Source organism: Sarcophilus harrisii, chromosome 5 (assembly GCF_902635505.1).
Source record: "Sarcophilus harrisii chromosome 5, mSarHar1.11, whole genome shotgun sequence".
Lineage (NCBI taxonomy): Eukaryota > Metazoa > Chordata > Mammalia > Dasyuromorphia > Dasyuridae > Sarcophilus > Sarcophilus harrisii.
The window spans coordinates 107205626-107224136 of NC_045430.1; the positions used below are offsets into that span (position 1 = coordinate 107205626).

At 43.9% G+C, this 18511-nt stretch overlaps 2 protein-coding genes across 2 annotated transcripts; one reads left to right on the plus strand and one right to left on the minus strand.

Annotated features, from left to right (window-relative positions):
• Positions 1 to 769: 769 nt before the first annotated feature.
• On the plus strand, positions 770 to 9149 carry VAMP1 (vesicle associated membrane protein 1). Its single transcript, XM_031938287.1, has 5 exons — positions 770 to 1243; positions 3526 to 3646; positions 3932 to 4090; positions 5973 to 6024; positions 6401 to 9149. Coding segments are annotated over exons 1-5 (351 nt in total). The 5' UTR covers positions 770 to 1241; the 3' UTR covers positions 6418 to 9149.
• Positions 9150 to 11069: 1920 nt separating this feature from the next.
• Positions 11070 to 14397, minus strand: CD27 (CD27 molecule). Its single transcript, XM_003771244.3, has 6 exons — positions 13959 to 14397; positions 13599 to 13730; positions 13020 to 13223; positions 12150 to 12191; positions 11858 to 11989; positions 11070 to 11556 (listed from the first exon to the last, which is right to left on the minus strand). Exons 1-6 carry the CDS (start codon positions 14125 to 14127, stop codon positions 11420 to 11422), a joined length of 816 nt encoding a protein of 271 aa, XP_003771292.2. The 5' UTR covers positions 14128 to 14397; the 3' UTR covers positions 11070 to 11419.
• Between the last annotated feature and the right edge of the window lie 4114 nt (positions 14398 to 18511).

Genomic DNA, 18511 nt, shown 5'->3' on the forward strand with positions numbered 1-18511 from the left:
GAAAATTTGAGTCATGATTTAGTGAGTACAGCCAAATGATGCATTTCTTCCATTTGGATCTAAGAAACTTTGTATGGTTTATTTTTTCACCTCTGACATCCGTTAAAAAGCAACTATTGAAACAAATTGAACGTAGAACTAGACTTATGAATAGCTGCATCACAGAATGTTAAATCAAAATTTAAAAAATGAGCGTATCCAATCATATTGCTTTCAACAAAATACTGTGATTTTTATTGAACGAAAGTGAATCTATTTCAAAATATTATTTATTCCATTATTCATCTTTAATCCCTATTTTTTGTTGTCTGATTTATAATGTACTTTCTGTACAAAGGCTACACGACTTCTGGAACATGCTGTGTATTAATACAACACAATTGGTGCTGCCAGACTGGCAATGCCTGCCTTCCTCCTCTCCACTCAGGGGCTTTCTACCCACGGACTGGCTTCTATCCAGCAGAACGGGCATCCAGTCGAGGGCGGACTTCCGGCCGGTTATCCTCCCAGAACTAGGTACCAGTACTTCGCACTCCAGCTACAAGGGAGACTCGTGGGCGGGGTGCTAGAGAAGTCTACCTCCAGGGCCTCTTGGGCCTTTTCATTGGCTAGCAGGAGCGGGGAGGGGTCTAAGGGAAGCAAGAAAACTGAACATCCCTTCAATAATTGGCTGATAGACGCCCCGGAAGCCGTTTCATTGGTAGTCGAAACATTTCGACGTTAAGTCGTGCTCCGGACTCTGGGACTCGTTAGTGATTGGCCCTTCACGAACCGCGAAACACGAGAGAGCTTGTTACTTAGTTCGTGCGTTAATTGGCCGGAGACTTTGCAAGTGCCAAGCGGCAGAGGAAAAGCAGTCCTCCTGTCTTCGATTTGGGGTGGGGGAGCAAAGAGAGCGAACATCTGGGAAAGTTCCGATTGGCGAAGGCAGAGGGCAGGGCCGAGGAGCTTTTGGCGGGTCTCCGGCGCCGCGCCACGGGTCTGTCTCCGCAGGGCGCTGATTGGACCTGCGGGTTGCTCACATCACCGTAGAAGGCGGGGCCCTCTCCAATAAATCCTAAAAGCCGGCGCTGAGGCTGCAGTAACTTTAGTTGCAGTTTACGCTTGCTTTTCTGTGAAGAGGTGGAGACCGTGAGTCGAGTCCCGCAGAGCACGTCGTCGCAGTCGCCGCGTCTCGCGCAGGCTGCCTTCGCTGCCGCCCCCGAGGAGACGGACCCTTCCACGCCCTCTCCACCAGAGAGATGTAAGTGGAGCCTGTTGATGGGTGGGGAGCCTTCGGGGCCCGTCCCACCCCCGCCTCGGACGTTGCAGGGGGTAAAATGGCGCATTGCAGCTGCAGTCTCCAGTGCCGCGAGCGCCCACCCCCGGGCTACGCCGGCCAGGCTGTATCCCCCCCCCCCCCCCGCCGGGGGTGATGGGTCACCGGGGACCCTAATGCTCGGCGCCCTCCCCAGGGATTCTGACTCCCGGGCTGTGTGTGAGAGGGGCGATGCGTGCTATATCCCCCCCGGGGGGAGGGCGGGTGTCTCAAATGGGACAAGAGGTATTGTGGGCCAGCCTTGGTCTCGCTGGAGCTGGACCCGAGGCTTCTAGCCAGTTTCCCGTCGTCTGTGTCTCTGCTCTCTCTGGAGCCACATACGGGGGCGTGTGCCCACGGTTGGCTCCGGGACCGGTGCCCCCGCTGGGGGTGGGGCAGGCTTCCCCGTAGGCTCTCTGTGGGGGTGTGGGGAGCAGACGGGCAAGGAGGCGTCATTTCAGTCTGGCAGGGTCCACTAATAAGTATGCTTGTAAGCAGTTTTTTCCTCCCCCCGTCTTTTCTCTGCCCTCTCTGGAGCCAAGTAGAGCCAAAGAATGCTTTCATCCAGCTTATCTAGATGGTCCTCGTTTTTCTTACCGAGCCTGTGGCAGTCTATTTTCCGAGTTCTCTCTCCACATCATCAGGGATGGGAAGGTGTTTCTGAGCCACGGCCACTTTGGTGATGGTGTTTCATTATGGGGCAGCTACTCGTCTGAAGGGACTTTTCCAAAATTCATATCATCATTGGGCTTCTTTAATTACCTCTGGTTTAATTTGAACGCCTACACATCCTTTAAATCATACTTGTTCATTTTAAACACTATGAGTCCTGACATTCTAATTATTTAGGGTACTCATGAGGGGACAGTGAAGGCAGGGGGGGCTTCCCCGATTAAAGTTCTAGTTGGCAAAGCCATGTGGAGTGTGCTTAACGAAATGGGTCCTTGCTGGTGCAAAGCATCCAGCCACCTCTGACCTTAATGCTGTCATTGGTGCTACCATTCTGGCCCTCCTCCAAAATTAAAACGGCCAGTCTAGGACCCATTGAATCTTTTAGTCTTATTCCATGGATCAGGTTACTCCCGCTATAACTTCCTGGTAGAGTCTGGGAGGAGGAGGAAAAGGTGAATTGTTAATGTTCAGAGGAATTATCTGTACTGGTTTCTGAAAAGTTAGCAAAATAATCTGGTTTGAAATGATCCTCTGTGTGGAGGGGATGAACAGTGGATCTGGTTTGTAGTAACTTTCATAGTCTATTTTGCCTTTTGAGATCTTTTTCTCAGTAAAATGTAGGGTTTCTTTTCCATTTGAGGTGTGGTAGGAATCATATCCTTAAACTTTGAAATAACAGAAACCATAACAGGAAATATTTTTTCTTATGTGAAAGGAGTTTCACATTAGAGCTTTGGAAGTTTTTAAGGAAAAGGCCTCATTTTGCTTTGATAGGAGCACAAGCCTATTTAGAAGATTCCTGTGTCAGGGACTCCAAGTGGTGTTCAAAGGCATCTGAATGGATGGTTGGAATTCATATCATGAACTGCTTTGGAATGGGGAAAGCTGTTGAAGGGAACTTCTGAAAGACCCCATGCTGTATCTAGAAAAGGAATGACTAAGCCATGATGTATGTGCTAGCACTGGGAATACAAGTCTGCAGTCTCATGACCCAGTGAGAAGCACCTTCTTCTTGTCATCTTTTTACAAGGGAAGGTTCTTTCTGAGCAAGCTTCCTCCATTTTACCAATAAACCTCTTTTTTGGTAATTCTCCAAGTTTTCTTATATTGAACAGCTTCAGTATTAGTAGCTATTGCATAGAGCATAACCAAAACAGGATCCTTTTAAACAGACTCAGCTCTCTTTCCCTTCCCTTCCCTTTGTTCTTGGAGAACACTGCTATGCACAAGAAACTTCAATTCCCTCATTAAGACTAACATACCTAAAAGACTAATGTTTTCATTCCCTAGCATCCTAGGTTGTTGTTATAAATTGGCAAAAGTATCAGAAAACATTCATATTCTGGAAACATTTGAATTCGGTTCATATCAGAGAAAGAAATACCATCTTCCTTGCTGCTACTTTAATTACAGTACTAAAAGTTACTATGTTAGAGTTTCTTGCTCCCCCCTACTCAAAGATTAGCCATTTCTGCTTTGAGTTTGTTAGGAGGATAAGAAAATTCCCTTTTTTGTTTTTCATGTGCATTTGGTTTATTTCCCTCCTATTTCAATAGGTCTGCTCCAGCACAGCCACCAACACCAGGGGCCCCAGAAGGGGGTGCTCCTGGGGGGGGCCAGCCTACCAACACAACTAGTAACAGGCGAATGCAACAAACACAGGCAGAAGTGGAGGAGGTAGGTAAAGACGTTTTGGTTCCCCTACGAGTGATGCATCAGTAATTAATAAATTAAGATATAGATTGTGAAAATATCTGAAAATAAAAGGGGGTTGAAGAGGCTTTGATGCTATAGTCCAATCTTTCATTTTACAGATGAGCAAACTGAGGCCTAAAGTGGTTGTTTATCCATGCTACCAGTTAGTGCCAGAGCGAGAATTCAAGAAGCTTCATTTTTTTTTTTTTTTTTTTTTTTTTTTTTTGGACCAATGCTTCTTGCATTACACACACTTTTCTTCCTCAGGTGGTAGATATCATACGAGTGAATGTGGACAAGGTCCTGGAAAGGGATCAGAGGCTGTCTGAATTGGATGACCGCGCAGATGCCTTACAGGCAGGAGCATCACAGTTTGAGAGCAGTGCTGCCAAGCTAAAGAGGAAGTACTGGTGGAAAAATTGTAAGGTAATTATTTTTCTTTCTTCCTTCCTTAGGCCTAGAGTAAGTATAATAGTATCATTTAGTTTTTACTTTTTGCTTGTCCAAGTGCAGGTTATTTTCCCTTGAACTGTTCTGAGAAAAGTTAAAACAAGTCTTCAGAGCTTACCATTTTCTCTCATTGGTCCCATAGAGTACTTTACTGACTGGCTTTATCACACCTCCATATTGTATCCTAGAGTAGCTTTTGGGTGGTTGGGGAGGACATTTTGTTGTTCACTTGTTTCAGTCCTGATTCTTTTGACTTTATCTGGGATTTTCTTTGCAAACATACTGGAATACTTTGTCATATTCTTCAGCTCATTTTACAGAAGAGGAAACAGAAGCAACTGAGTTAAGTGACTTGCCCAGGGTCACACAGCTAGGAAGTGGCTGAGGCCAGATTTGAACTCGGGAAGATGGATCTTCTTCCTGATTCCAGGCCTGGCACTCTATCCATCATGCCACCTAGCTGTCCCTGGGAAAGGGGATAAGGAAGAAATATATCTTCTGAGGATATTGGCTTTGGGGCTGAAGGCTTCCTCAGTTGTGCTGACAGATGCCATAAATGAAGAGTATGAGACCAACTTAATTCTCGCCTCTTTTACTTACTGGCTATGTGATTGACCAGGTTTCATTAAGCTCCATCTGATCCCTAGATTCCTTTGTAAATGGGAGATTATTAATATTGCTGTAAGACTCCTTCTGTAATATTTCAGAGTGCTTTGTTCCCCTCAGAGTACTACAAAACTGTAAGCTCTTCCTAGAGAATTACGTTTTAGAGCATTTTCAGAAGAAATGTATGACTTCCAAAAATTGTCCCACAAATAATTTCACCAAATTATTCTAAATCATTTAGCTTCCCCCTAAAAAAAGACAACATTATCTTATATCTCTTTGAAATTCCCAGGAAGACTTACCGAATACTTTTTTTTTTGTCTAAAATACTTTTTAAAGCAAGGCCTACTTTATTTTTTTGTACCAAAAAAAACCCTATTTTACACCATTATTTTTTAACATGTGTATAGAAATCTGGTCCAATTTATACCCTTCCCCTCCCCCCCAATAATGCTCTGTAAAATAGGAGCAAGTTATTCTGAATATCGTCATGTGCTTATTTCATGAGACAAGGTACTTGGGGATGAGAGGAAGGAGAAGTTAAGGTTGCATTTCCTTTCATAGTGGACCAAGAAAGGAGAGACACCAATCACTGGGAGCTCACAAGTGACTTGAAGTTAGGAAAAATTAACTTTCTAAAGGAGTTTAGTTGATCATTGGTAATTGATTCTAGTACCTTGCTGATCAACAGGGGTAAGATGTGTTGCTAGACACATATTTCTGTGAAAATGTTCAGGTGCCTATGATGTCTAAGTTGAGATCTGGTTCTTTTTTTTTTTTTTTTTTTTTTTTTAAATGGAAACATTTTTATACATCATGGATAGGGGAACATTTTCCCTACAGAAACAAGTTCCAAGTGAGTGGAGACTTAGCAGTTTTTAGATTACAACATGTTAAGGACCTTCTATATGACCTTAAAATAATAATAAAAACATCCAAAGAGAAGTGAAGTATCATGACTGTTTGCAAATGTAGCCTCCATTTATAATTCTTTACAACCAAGAGACTATTTTCTTAGGCCACAGTAAACAAAAGAAGGGCATTCAAGGATCTAGCTTGGTCCATTAGTTTACCAAGCAGATATCAGAAGAAACCTTTATACCACAATAAAGTCTTCTAGGTGTCCTGATAGTTCCATAATTGCTTCAAGGAATGGGGAATTTCTTCAGTGTGGGATTTAAAAAAGCAATGCTGGATCCTCTTAATTCTTCTGAACCAAGGGGCTTACTTCCTGTTATCTTTGTTTTCCCAGATGATGATCATGCTGGGAGCCATTTGTGCCATCATCGTGGTAATTATTGTAAGTAAGTATCATTGAAATTACTGAGGGTGAACAGGGGGGAAAGCCCCAGAATCTTCTCCCCTGCCTGCCCAGGGAACTGGAGGTACTCTGGGTGAGCTACGGACTGACTGCCTCTCTCTGTGGGACAGAGAGCCTGGCCTGGTGGGGGTGAAATAGAGAGACCACCACACAGGACCCAAGTGCCTCTTGGTGCTGGCCAAATCCTTCCTCTGAGATTTTGGAGAGAGGCCAATTTTCTGGTCTTTGGTGCTCCTGGGAAAACACTGGGGATAGGTCGTCTGTGCCTGACTGACTAGAATGTCTAATAACTTGGGTTAATTTGCCCTCCTGTTTTTCCTGTCTCTTTCTATCTGTGCCTTCCTGATTCCTGTCTGCAGTCTATTTTTTTACTTAATGTACCACCCCTCCTTCATTCCCCACACCATCAGAACTCATGCCCCTTTCCCATTGTCATTTCCCCAGCAGACCTAGGCCATCTACCTTGTCCTTACCCAAGCTCCTTCATCTCCTCTTTAGTTGCTTTGTTTGTACCTAGCCCTCCTGCACTGGACACGCTGCTCATGGGGTGGCTGCATTCTTACTCCAGGAAGCACGAGTAACCAGGGTTTGGCCTCTCCCCTTCAGAAAACACCCGTGCCCCAGCCCAGGAAGTAGAATGGAGGTCAGAGCAGAAGCAGGTCAGCCAGAACAAGTTCAGGGGAAGCTGCCTGAGTGGGAGCCGGGACCGCAGGGCCGAGGCAGTCTGGAGTGAGGCTTGGGGAGAGCATAGGGAAAAGGCAGTTTCCTCCCCTTACCTCCTACTGCAGCTTCTCAATAGGGTCTGCAGTGTTAACAGAATGGGAGAAGCTTGACCTCAATAACGACCATCCTGGGCCATCAGAAATCGCAGTGGTGATTTTGATCAAACAGCAGAATAATTTTATTGCAAAAGATATTTTGGAGTCTGGAGCAATGATATGCGGGGTCTGATCATTATTTTTATAATTAAGTACAGTACTCAAAAACCTAGAAGACCTTGAATTGTGTCTACTCCCAGGGCATTCCTGGTACCCAGTGTTTTTCAGAAGATTTCCCTCTCTCCCCTGCCGCCACCGCTGCTGCTGCTGCTGCTGCTACTGCTTTCAGTCTGGCCCAGGATCTGCCAGTGCTTCTGGTGCTGCCATTCTGTTTACCACAGAATTGGTGGGTTTGAACACTTTTCCTTTTGACTTAAAAACATTTGGGGTACAATTTTGCTCACTGTCTGCTCCTCATTTAGAATTGGTACCTAGAGGCTGATAAGGTATCAGGTCAGCTCTTAATAGACAAGTCTAATAGTGCGTGAGAGGGCGCAAAAATATCCTTTGCAGTTGAAATTTGGGCCTGTTGGTTATTCTTAGTCATTATAAAAATATTAGAGAAAAAACTGCCTTGGAAACTGAACTAAGTGTAAGGCAAGGTAAGGTAAGAGACCTTATTCAAAAATAATGAATCTAAAATAAGCATTTATTAAGCACCTTCTCTGTGCCAGGCACTGTACTAAGCACTGGGAGTACAAAGGAAGGGTAAAAACAGTATTTTCTTGAGGAGTTTTTTTTTCTTATGGGGAAGATCATAAATGAATCCATATGGAACAGATCAATGATAGTCTCAGAGAGAAGGCAATGGAGTAGGTGTGGAAGGAGAGGGAGGAATTGAGAATAAGGAGGACCTCCTGATAGTCACCAAGGTTTGGCTGGGATGAGATGGCCTTTTTATAGTAGATGGTTTTTTTTCTCCTTTCCCTTGATAGCAAGAAGGTGGAAGTTTGGGAATGGGAGGTACCTGATATCCCAGGAAAGTCCTTTTTCAGCTCTGCCCTGTTGTTATACCAAAGACAGAGACGTGGTAATAGTCCCAGTCTGGAACCAGACTATAAGACTTTTCAGGGAAGTCCAGTGTAGACACTAGACCCGTATCTTCCTGTTGTGGGTGACAGCTGTGTGGCTGTGCTGACAGAGTCATCACTTTGCCACCTCCCTACTATTTAGTACCCCTTCTCTCCAGGTCCATCTTCTACTTGCCCCTTCATGCCAATTTAAACTCTTTCCTTCTGTAGTGCTTGGGTTTATTGGCCTAGGCAGAGGGATCATAACTGTGTCCAGTTTTCTGACAGTATCCTAGGAATATCCTTCTAGCTTTAAGACAGGATGCCAAATGAGACTCCTGGGCAGATACAACAGTGACCTCTTCTCTCACCTTTATATATAGTCAAGCAAAGGGAGTGTAGGGCTTGGGGTTGCATGTTCACCTTCCATGCACTACCATTTTATTTGCCAAAAACACCCCCTTCCCCAACCCCTACCTACTTCCATATTCCCTTGTCCTGCCCTGTGGTGGGACTGAAGAGCTGGAAGGAAGCAATCAGTGTACCTCTCCCAACCTCTCCCCCAAGAAGGTCTCCACTATCTCTGGGCGCCTTCCTCTCTTGGGGGGACACCGCTGGAGAAGAACCACCACTGTCCTCGCTGCCTCTAGAGCCAGGAACAAACCAGCCCCTGGGCTCACTAAGCCCCAGCCTCTTCATCACTTTAAGCGCTTTGTCAAAGGATTTTGCACTCTGGGTTTTTGTTGTGCCTAAGAGTTCCCTTCCAGTGACCAGAATAGATTCTCCAAACCTTGGAGTGGGAGTAAAAAAAGGAAGGGATGTCTTCCCTCAATTTTCCCACCCCATGACCTGATTCTGTCTCTTTGCTATCATCCCCATGCATGGGCAAAAATGCTGTTGTACACCCAGGACTTTCCAGCCAAATGAAGCAGATTTCCCCATGTTCCCCCATCCCTTCCGGTTTGTCATGAGCCGCTGTGGGGTTTTTCACTGTGTCTGTTTTCCCCTTTCTGTCTTTCTTTCCCTTCTTCCAATCTCATACTTGTGTAAAATAATAACAGTTGTATTCCAAGTAAGGCATGTAGCACATTTACTAATTTCGTGTATTCTGGGAAAAAAAAAATTCCTATCACCAACCTGATGGCATCTGGGTGACTTGGCATAAATTGGGGGCGGGCTACCACTGGGGCAGATTTCTCCATAGGTTAAAGCACTGGTGCTTTTGTGCAGTTTGCTCTTCTGATTGAGATTAAAGATACCCTTGTATGTTGGCAATGGAACTGGTCTCCATTCTTGTGTTCTGCATGCTTTGATTTCTCATTGCGAGCTGTGTAACTGTCCGTCCTGAAGCAGGTAGGTGGAAGCCATCCTGAAGCCAGCTGATGGAAGGAGTGACAGAAAACTGGCCTGGGCATTATGGCTGCAGACATTCTCTGTCATACATTTCATTTCCTTGGCATTGCCAGAAACAACTTGCCATCCTCAGACCTTGTGTTGTCTCCATTCCTGAATAGAAACTTTTGCAGAACAAATTACCAGGTGTAATTACACCTCTGCTCTACCAAGCAGTTAACTGGTACAGAAAATTGTGGCCACATGAGAAAGAAAGTGTGGAACAAATGAAGAAACAGCTGTAAATAGAGAATGGTTGAACAGAGGAGGGGCACAACAGAGTTTCTGATCTTTGGGCAGCGAAAAATACATTGCTGAGCCTTTTCTTCTTTTGAAGAGTCTAGCTTGTTAATGCTTAATGGTCTAAGCAGCCTGAGATGAACTTTGTGAGCATTACATACAATGTACTGTTATGGTCTACAGATTACTGACAGGCAGCTTTCTAAAAGACTAATTTGATATTAGGTGATCTCTGAAGTCTCTCAGCTCTAAAACTGGCTGTAAGTACTCTTACATGCTTTCTGATTTTTAGAAGGAAGTTGAACAAAGTAGAGGAGACCTATTTCCTGGGATTCTGAAGAGGGTAAATATGACACCTCCAGTATACTTTATTGCTTTCACTTGGGTCTTGTGCTCTCAGAGCCCGAGTACAGATTTAGTTTGTGCTATTAGAGGCCCTTTTGTGCCACAAGTGCCCAAAACCCATGCAAGTTCCATCACCAGTCCTGGAAATCTCCCATTCCTGGGTGGGAGCTAACAGAAGTGGAGTTGGTTCCCATCAGAAACTCTTGATAATCAAATTTTCCTGATGATCCAAACTGATTCAATAAATAGTCTTCCCTCTAATGTGTAAGGAGAGCAAGAAATCTCTCGAGTCATCCTACTTATTGTAGTTAGCAAGATGGGTGGCATTCCCCTGCACAGAGTAATAGGCATTGAACTTGGGAGGGAGGCTCAGGCTTTCGGTAATCTTTTTGGATGGGCACGGTGCTCCTTTTATAACTACTAGTTATAAAATCCTGAGTACATTACAGCCTCTTTGGACCTCATATGTAAAGGTAATTAGACTTACACACCTCTAAGATATCTTTCTATATTCATGATTCACAATCACTATAAGAAGGAACATTAGAAACTTCGAGAGATGAATTTAGCCCAGTATAGCGCAAGACTGGCTATGAAGAATGTGGGGAATTAAGGGGCACCTTTTAGGGCTCTTCAGAGTGATGTGCAACAGGGAAGTTTAGGGATGGGGAGTTGTCAGGAAGGAAATTGGAACCCAAAGGAGACCATTGCCAAGCGTCGGCTTGGGACGGAGAAGGGCCAAATCAATGGAGCCATCCGGTGTTCCCTGAGCAAGAGAAAGCCAACCTTGCTCGTATCCCAAACCCCAGTTGTGAATAGTACTGTTTCAGTCCCCTTTGGCACTGCTTCCAGTGCCAGCTTCCTTTGTTCTCCCCCATCTCTAGTTTATTAGTGCCTATGGGGATCGCCCCAGAATCTCCATCCAGGAAAAATAGGGATTGGTTCTACTAATGCCAGAGAACATGGTCCTGCATTGAGCAATTAAGGGATTGTGACTTCGAGTTGTTTGATTGTACATTCGACAACCAGAACCTGAATAAATGCCCTCTGAGGCAGAGAAAGCTCTCATGGAGAGAGAAGGTGGCATTGAAGAATGGTGGGCAATAGCCCGGGAATTGATTCTTCTTATCCTTATGGATCTCAGTGTTTCAAGTGAAGAGACTGGAGAAGATCCATTTTAATGTTTCCTCTCAGCTCAGAGATACAACAGCTTCTCAGCCAAAAAAGTGCATCCATTTTATTTGTACATATGGGCTCTCTCCATCATAGTAGAAAGGCACTCAACTCAAGCCCTGCAGGATGCACCAAGTCTGCAGTGCTGCTCCCCCCAACCCCTTAGCTTTACCACACTCAAATGAGTTCCTTGACAAGCGTCTCTGTCATTCACAAAGGCAGGTGAAGACTTCTAAGTAAGTGAGGGGAAGACATGGGCAGAGGGTGGTGGCCAGGGCTCCTAGGAGGTGTCTGAATTGACTGGGAGAGTTATCTCCTACCCTTGTAAGTAGTCGGGCTGGAGCCAGGCCAAGGTGGAGAAGGACGCTGTCCCATCAGCAACACCTTGGCCACATCTGGCTTAGGGGAAAGAGGGAAGCTCAGGCTTTCGGTAATCTTCTTGGATGGGCACGGTACTCCCTTCCTCCTGCCTCGGACAGCAGGGACCTGGCTCTACCCCGGATCTTATCGGGCCAAGCTTCACTGGCTGCTGCTTCTCTGCAGACGGAGAGCAAAACAGGAAATACAAGTGAGAGGAAAGGGGAAATGGACAAATGAGAAAGGAGAGGAGGATCCTCAAAAGTGTGAGGAGATGGGGACTGGAAAGTCAGAGAAGCTGAATAGGGAAGGTAAAGCCCAAGTAGGAGAAGAAAAGGAACAATAGTAGGGTGAAGGCCCAAGAAGATGGCAGTGGAGTTTGAGTGGAAGGAAAGGACACAGAGGATGAAGCGTCATTGAGGTGGAAATGAGGCAGGAAAAGGAGCAGGATTGGAGAGAGGAAATGGTATCAATGTAGTACCTTGTTCCTTTTTGAGGTAGCAGTTTCTTTGTTTTAGGATGAGCCAAGTCCCATGAATGAGCATGGTCAGAATCAATCCACAGAGGATGAGGAGGATGTAGATGCTGACATGATTGGACGGGGCTGTTGGGGCTGTAATGGGCAAAGGACTGAGAGGGTCTGTCAGAGGGTCTCCCCCTCCACTGCTACTTCCCACTCTGGCTCCCCTGATTTTCAAATCAGTCACCCAACTCCACTTCTGTTAGCTCCCACCCAGGAATGGGAGATTTTCAGGACTGGTGATGGCACTTACATGGATTTTGGACACGTCTTGTGGCACTAGTGCCAGCCATCTCTGGAGAGAAGAGACAAGAATGAAGACCACTTGATTTTCAATCCTGTATCCTGGCTCAATATCTTTATCAGTTTGTTTTTGGTTGTTTTTTTTTTTTGTTTTTTTTTTTGTTTTTTTTTTTGAGGGAAAGGATGGGACGGTGGGAGGGATTCTTTTCCCATCACTTCCTCTCTAGGTTTGTCTTTGAGTACAAGATTTAAGGTCCTGTTTTTCTTTTTATTTATTTTTAAACATTTCATAATTTTATTCCCTCCCTCCCCAAAAGTCCTATGGGGAAATTTTCCTTCTGAGAACCCTCTTTGAATTATGTATATCTATATTTGATTAGCCAAAATATGCCACTCCCTCAGTTTGCCTCTCCAATCCCAAATTCCTTCAACCCAAACTTATGTAAAATTAAAGCTTTCTTATTAAAATGTGAGAATAAAAAATGTTAGTGTATTAATAAAAAGGAGCAAAAACAAAAATCAAAATGTAAATGTTATATCCTTATTGAAAATCCAATAATATGCACTCCACCCTCCCTATTTTCCTGGTCTCTCCCTTCTAGCAATCCTTAAGCAAAACTGATCAACAAAGTGCTTTCATATAACAATTATGCATTGTACACTCATAATTCCTCACCCCATCCCCACCAGTTCTCAACACCTCTCTCAGACTATTCTCTTCTGGGGTTCTTAGAAGTTAAAGGTACAAATTTGGGGGGAAGAGGCAAATATAACTTGGAGGATCCCCGGAATAAGACGCTCTCACAGCTGAATCTTTTGGGGTGTCCAACCCCTCCCTGTGCCTGCCCCATCTGGAGAGGATTGAAGAGCCGTGTCCTACCAGAGTAGTAAGCTGAGTGGGTGTCGGGGTGTTGGGGCATGGTTGCAGGATGTGGATGTGAACTTCTGACGGGATACTGGGGTGAACTCAGCAGGGACGTAGGTTGGGGGTCACAGTTGGTGCATTCTTTATCTCGACACTGTTGCCCCTTAGGGCAGGCACACTCTGTATTGGTAGTGATGTTGCATTTCTGAATTGAGAATCCTGAGGAAGATTGAGGTCAGGGAGACATTCGCCAGGAGGGTCCCCCTTATCACTTCTCATAACATTCACTAGAATGGCCCAGGATCTGGGGACAACTGAGATGAGATTCCAGTCTCAGCATCCCTGCGCTATTAATCATCCTGACTTGGCCTCTAGCTCCATCCCGACCTGTGTTTCTTCCCCTTACCTGGGATTCTGTCTAAATTTATCTCCCAGCTGCATCCTCAAAGTACTCCTGGATTTTCACTGCCTCCCTACTGTCCCAGTGCCCACAGCCCCCCTACTTTGTTTTCAGCAGCCCCTTCCCTAGCTCCTCCTTCATTGTTCCTTCATTGTTCCTTCATGCTCCCAGCCCCATTCCTCTTTCAGCCTCACCATTATTACAGATTCGACAGCTCTCACATTGGCGCTGGGCATGGTGGTCTGGAGTGAAGGACAATCCAGGAATACAGGATTTACAGTGAGGATCCTTCCCATCACCATCACAGTCCCTGACTAGGAATGTGCCTGTGAAGAGACCCAATGAGGGATTAAAGGGCTGTGGAACTTAACCCTGTTCTCTACTCTGTTTGGGATAGAACATCTCACTGACTTCAGGATTCCTCACTCTGTTCAATTTTTTCCCTTCTCTCTGAAATTTGTGTTTCCTCACCCTGCATCTCTCCACTCCCTCCCCCATTGCTCCCATGTTTCTGTCCTTCACTCCCATTCATCCCCTTTCTGGTTCATTCTTACCTGGATTACATAGTTGGCAGCACCATGATCCTTGCTCCACCTGGTACTGTCCTTGTGGGCAATGACGCTTGGATATTACCCCTGGTGAAAGTCCCAACAGGGTTCCCAGTACCCACAGCCACCAAGAAGTTCCCGGAGCCTTGCTTCCCATTCTCAGGTTCTCCGTCATCTCTGCCTCTGCTCTGTTCAGGATTATTCTGGTAGGTTATTTCCTTTTCCACCTCTTGCCTGTTTCTTCAGATATGGCTAAGGAAGAATTTGTCTGCTCCAGCTTAGAACTGTGCTGGACAAGGACTCCTGCTGTGACTCACTTCTTTCTCATGGCTCCCTGAGCCCCCATCATCACTGGGCCAAACATGGTCTCCTCACCCCCCTTCTTCCCCTTTCCCATGTGCTAACCAAAGCACTAAAAGGCAGACTCTGACATAAACAGCTTGTAAGCTGCCTCTCTTCTGAGACACTCCCTTCCTCTGCCACTAACACACCCCTCACAAATATACCCTTTTATCCCCTTCTGTCTCTGAATCTTATACATATACACTTGCCTTTCTGACATGCTAGTTACACTTGCCTTTCTGCCGTGCTAGTTATATGGCGTTCCAGAATTATGGAAGAGATCTTCCACTGAAGGCCATCCAGTGTACCCCATATCTCCATTAGGGACCTAGCATAATAGTATAGGTTAATTTCTATCCCTTCTGTTGTATCTGACAAGTGATTGAGTCCTGAGAAACTTTGGATAGTTACAAATATTGGGAAATTTTCTCTCATAACAACAATGATACGATCACAGATTTAGGACAAGGAGAGATTCCAGAAGTCCTCCAATACACTCCCCCTATTTTACAAATGAAGAAACAGACCCAAAGCAATTGTGACTTACTATTATTCATTCACATGGCACTCTTAGGGTTACAAAACACTTTTATTATCCATTATCTGTATCAGCACAAGTCAGGTGGGGCTTTTTGACCCCCTTTACAAATGGAGCTCAGTCTAATGATAGTTTGTATAGCTCATTTATATCTCCCACTCAAGACTCAAGTCATGAAACTATGAGTTTGGCTCATTTCTACTTCCCCAGCCCCATTCAGTATCCAGAGCAAGCACTGAACTTTGAATTAACGAATGAACATGGAGTAAATTTAAGTTTAATCCTATTGCCCTATTACAAGGTGTGTGAAAAACAAAAAAATGAACTCATTAAAATTTAGTTATCAAGGGACTGATGCAGTTGCTGTCCTCCCTATGTCTGCAGAAACACAAGATAGCACGAGTATGGGAGGCCTTGGTATCTATCGTCAGTGTTAATGACAATCTCCATGAAGGCAGATCTCACTTTAACCCTGTGCTTGCTTTTTTATATATAGGATAATATACACACAATTCCATATCTCTTATTTTAGGCATATATTTTAGTTTCTTTATATTATCATTGATTAACAGTGCCTTGAACATATAGTGATTGCTTAATGTTGTTTGGGGACTAAAGGGAAATATATCTTTACCCAGACCCACTATCTGCAGCCTTCTTGCCTATTCATGTGCTGTTGAATGAAGCTGGAGAAAATCATAAATCTCTGCTGAATGGGTCTATTAAATATTTGTCACATAATCTCATTGGGGTTCTCACTAGCAAGGCAATCCTTTCACACCTTTCTAAATCAATTCATTATGCACCTCACCACAGAATCCCAAGCCTTTTGACCCCTCTTCAAGCCTCCCCTGACTCTTTCTCAGCTGAGAATCTTGTCTCGTGGTTATTGAAAGAAAATCGGGGCTATTCATGAAGAGCTCCCTTTTCTTTCTTCATCTCACATTACTCAGATGCCCTCCAAAGCTATTTCCTCCTTCCCTGGTGTCTTCACATGAAGAGGTAGCTCTTTTTGCCAAGGGAAAATCTCTGCATGAGTTTTCCCATTCCATCTTCTCCAGCAGATTGCCCTTCTCATCTGTACTCTTTCATTAATTTTCGATATTTGCCTAACTACTAATTGCTTCCTTCCTTCCTATAAACATGTCCATTTCTCTTCCATCCTCAAGAAACTCTCACTTGGTGGCATCCAGTTGATGCAGTGATTAGAACATCAATTCTAAAGTCAGGGAGATCTGAGTTCAAATTCATCCTCAGCCTTCATACTTCTTGAGCTTTCTTCAGCCTTTGACATGTAATCATCCCTTTCTCCTAGGTGCTTCTAGTTTTTTTGGGTTTTTTGTTTGTTTTTTGTTTTTTAAATTTTTGTGACATTGCTCTTCCCTGGTTCAACTACTGGCTCCTCCTTCTCAGCCTTGTTACCTGAATCTTCATTAGACTGTACCTAATAACTATTAGTTAATTCTGTCTTGGGCTTTCTTCTCACTCTATCCTATTTTGTTTTATGAGCTTATCAGTTCCCATGGATTCAATGATCATCTCTATGCATGTGATTCTCAAATCAATTTATCTAGCTAACCTCTCTCACTTGACCTCCAGTCTCATATCTCCAGCTGGACAGCAAATCCCATAGACATCTTAAACTCAACATTAGAACTAAACTCAGCATCTTTCCACCCAACCCCTCCCTCTTTCTAACTTTTCTGTTGGGTCTAGGGTACCACCATCCCTCCAGACACCAAGACTCACAATGGAGCTGTCTTCCTTCACTCCCCACTCTCCCCCAGCTTCTCCCTTCTGATATTTGCCAAGTTCTGTCAATTCTGCCACTAAAAGTATCTACTTCTTTTTCTCCTGGCAATTGCAATAGCCTGCTGCCTCAAATCTAGAGCCCATCCTCCTGCACTCAGTCAAATTGAGCTTTTTAAAGTGAGATTTGACAATATCACTCCTCTTTCCTCTCCATTCAGTAAACTCCAGTGGCTCCCTCTTACCTCCGGGATCAAATAGAAAATCCTCAGCTTGGCTTTTAAAACTCTTTATAATGTGATCCTTTTCTCCTTTTCAGTGTTATTCTACCTTTCTCTCAGCTTACTTCATGATTCATGGACTCTTTGCTGTTTCTGGAACAAGATATTCCATTTCCCGACTCGGAGCATTTTTTACTGACTATTCCCTGGTTTTGGAATTCCTTCCCTTACTAAGTACTTGTAGATCATTCCTCAGTTGGAAATCTCAGCTAGCTCCCCAGTCAGATCTTTCTCTCAGTCTCTATTGGGGTCTTCTGAAATCCTAATTCCCCCAGAGGAGGCTGAGGCATGGGGGACCTGTTCTACTCCCCCATGTGCTTTGCAACATAGGGGCCTTGAAGCTGTTTGCCTACTTCTCTTAAAATGACTCTATGTTTCCATTCCCCCTGCTCAATCTACCAAGTCACATCCCCTGTGGTCTCAACATATCTGCTATATGTTTTTTTTAAATCTTTTTTTCTTGTTTTTTGCCTCTTCTTTTCATCTTTTTGCTTCTCCCCACTGTGGCCCCTCATTAGATTTGGCTTTCTTGAGTAGGCGGAGTTGGTGGTCGCTTCTGTGAAATGATTTCAGAAAGTATTCAACCCAGTGTTTCACTTAAAATATTCTTCACAGCTTAAAGAGATGCCTGAAATCCTATCATTAGTGATTCATACATTTGGATCTTCAATTTGATTCAATTCAACTTTTTTGCTTTTTACTTGGTGCTGAGGGAAAAACAAAGATGAATAATATTTCACATTTATATAGTGCTTTCTTTATAGTCAGGACTTTTTAAGCTGGGGTCTGTGAATTTGACAGAAAAAATGCATCTTTATTTCAACGTATTTGATTTCTTTGTAATCTTCTGTATTTTCCTGCATTCATTTAAAAACATTTCTGAGAAGGGATCCATAGGTTTCAAAAGACAACCAAAGAAATCCGTGATACTAAAAAGGTTAGGAACCCATTTACTTAATGGTATAGATTCTAGAGAAAAGAGAGTTGACTGCAGCTAGGAAAATTTGAATTCAGATCCCAACTCTCACACATCCTAGACAAGTAATCATTTAACTTCTCAGAGCTTTGAGCAATTCTAATGAAGATACCAACCTTTTTTTAAGGGAGGGGAGTCTCCTTATCCACAAGTTTCTTATGCCAAAGAAATCACAGTTAGCCTCTATCCCTAACCTTGTGAAGTTGGAAGTGAGAATATTAGCATCATTTTACAGATGAAGAATTAAAGTAGTAGAATAATTACTTTAGATGGCTTGTCAAATAACCAGTAATTGCCAACTTCTTCAAGACCAGCACTCTTTTCACTAAATTGTAGCAATGTGGATCTTTCTCAAAAAATTGAGAATCTACTAGGGAAAAACAAAGTATACACATAGATTTAAAAGTTACAAAAAATTCAGAATATGCTGAGACCTTAAAGGATAAACCAGTCGCTCCTGGCTTGAGGGATCAATGGAATAAATGTTGGTTAAGTCAGAATCTGTGCTGGACACTATGGAGAAGGCACAGATAAATAAGAGGGAGTTTTAAGTTTGAATATAAGTAACAGTACCAAAGCCTATGTATCACAAGCCTCTCAAGAGGTAGGCAGAGTTCTGCTTTTCCTGTGAAGATCCTGGGAAATTTAATTTGTGAAGGGATGAGGCAGGATT

Bases quoted from the DNA above. Each gene is read 5' to 3' on its own strand.
- VAMP1 (XM_031938287.1), top strand. The intron at 3,647-3,931 runs GTAGGTAAAGAC...TTTCTTCCTCAG, and splicing joins CACAGGCAGAAGTGGAGGAG to GTGGTAGATATCATACGAGT. The intron at 4,091-5,972 runs GTAATTATTTTT...TTGTTTTCCCAG, and splicing joins ACTGGTGGAAAAATTGTAAG to ATGATGATCATGCTGGGAGC.
- CD27 (XM_003771244.3), bottom strand. From the start codon at position 14,127: ATGACGGAGAACCTGAGAATGGGAAGCAAGGCTCCGGGAACTTCTTGG. The intron at 13,224-13,598 runs GTGAGGCTGAAA...AATCTTCCTCAG, and splicing joins CTGTCGAATCTGTAATAATG to GATTCTCAATTCAGAAATGC. The intron at 11,557-11,857 runs GTACTACATTGA...CTCCGTCTGCAG, and splicing joins CTACCTCAAAAAGGAACAAG to AGAAGCAGCAGCCAGTGAAG.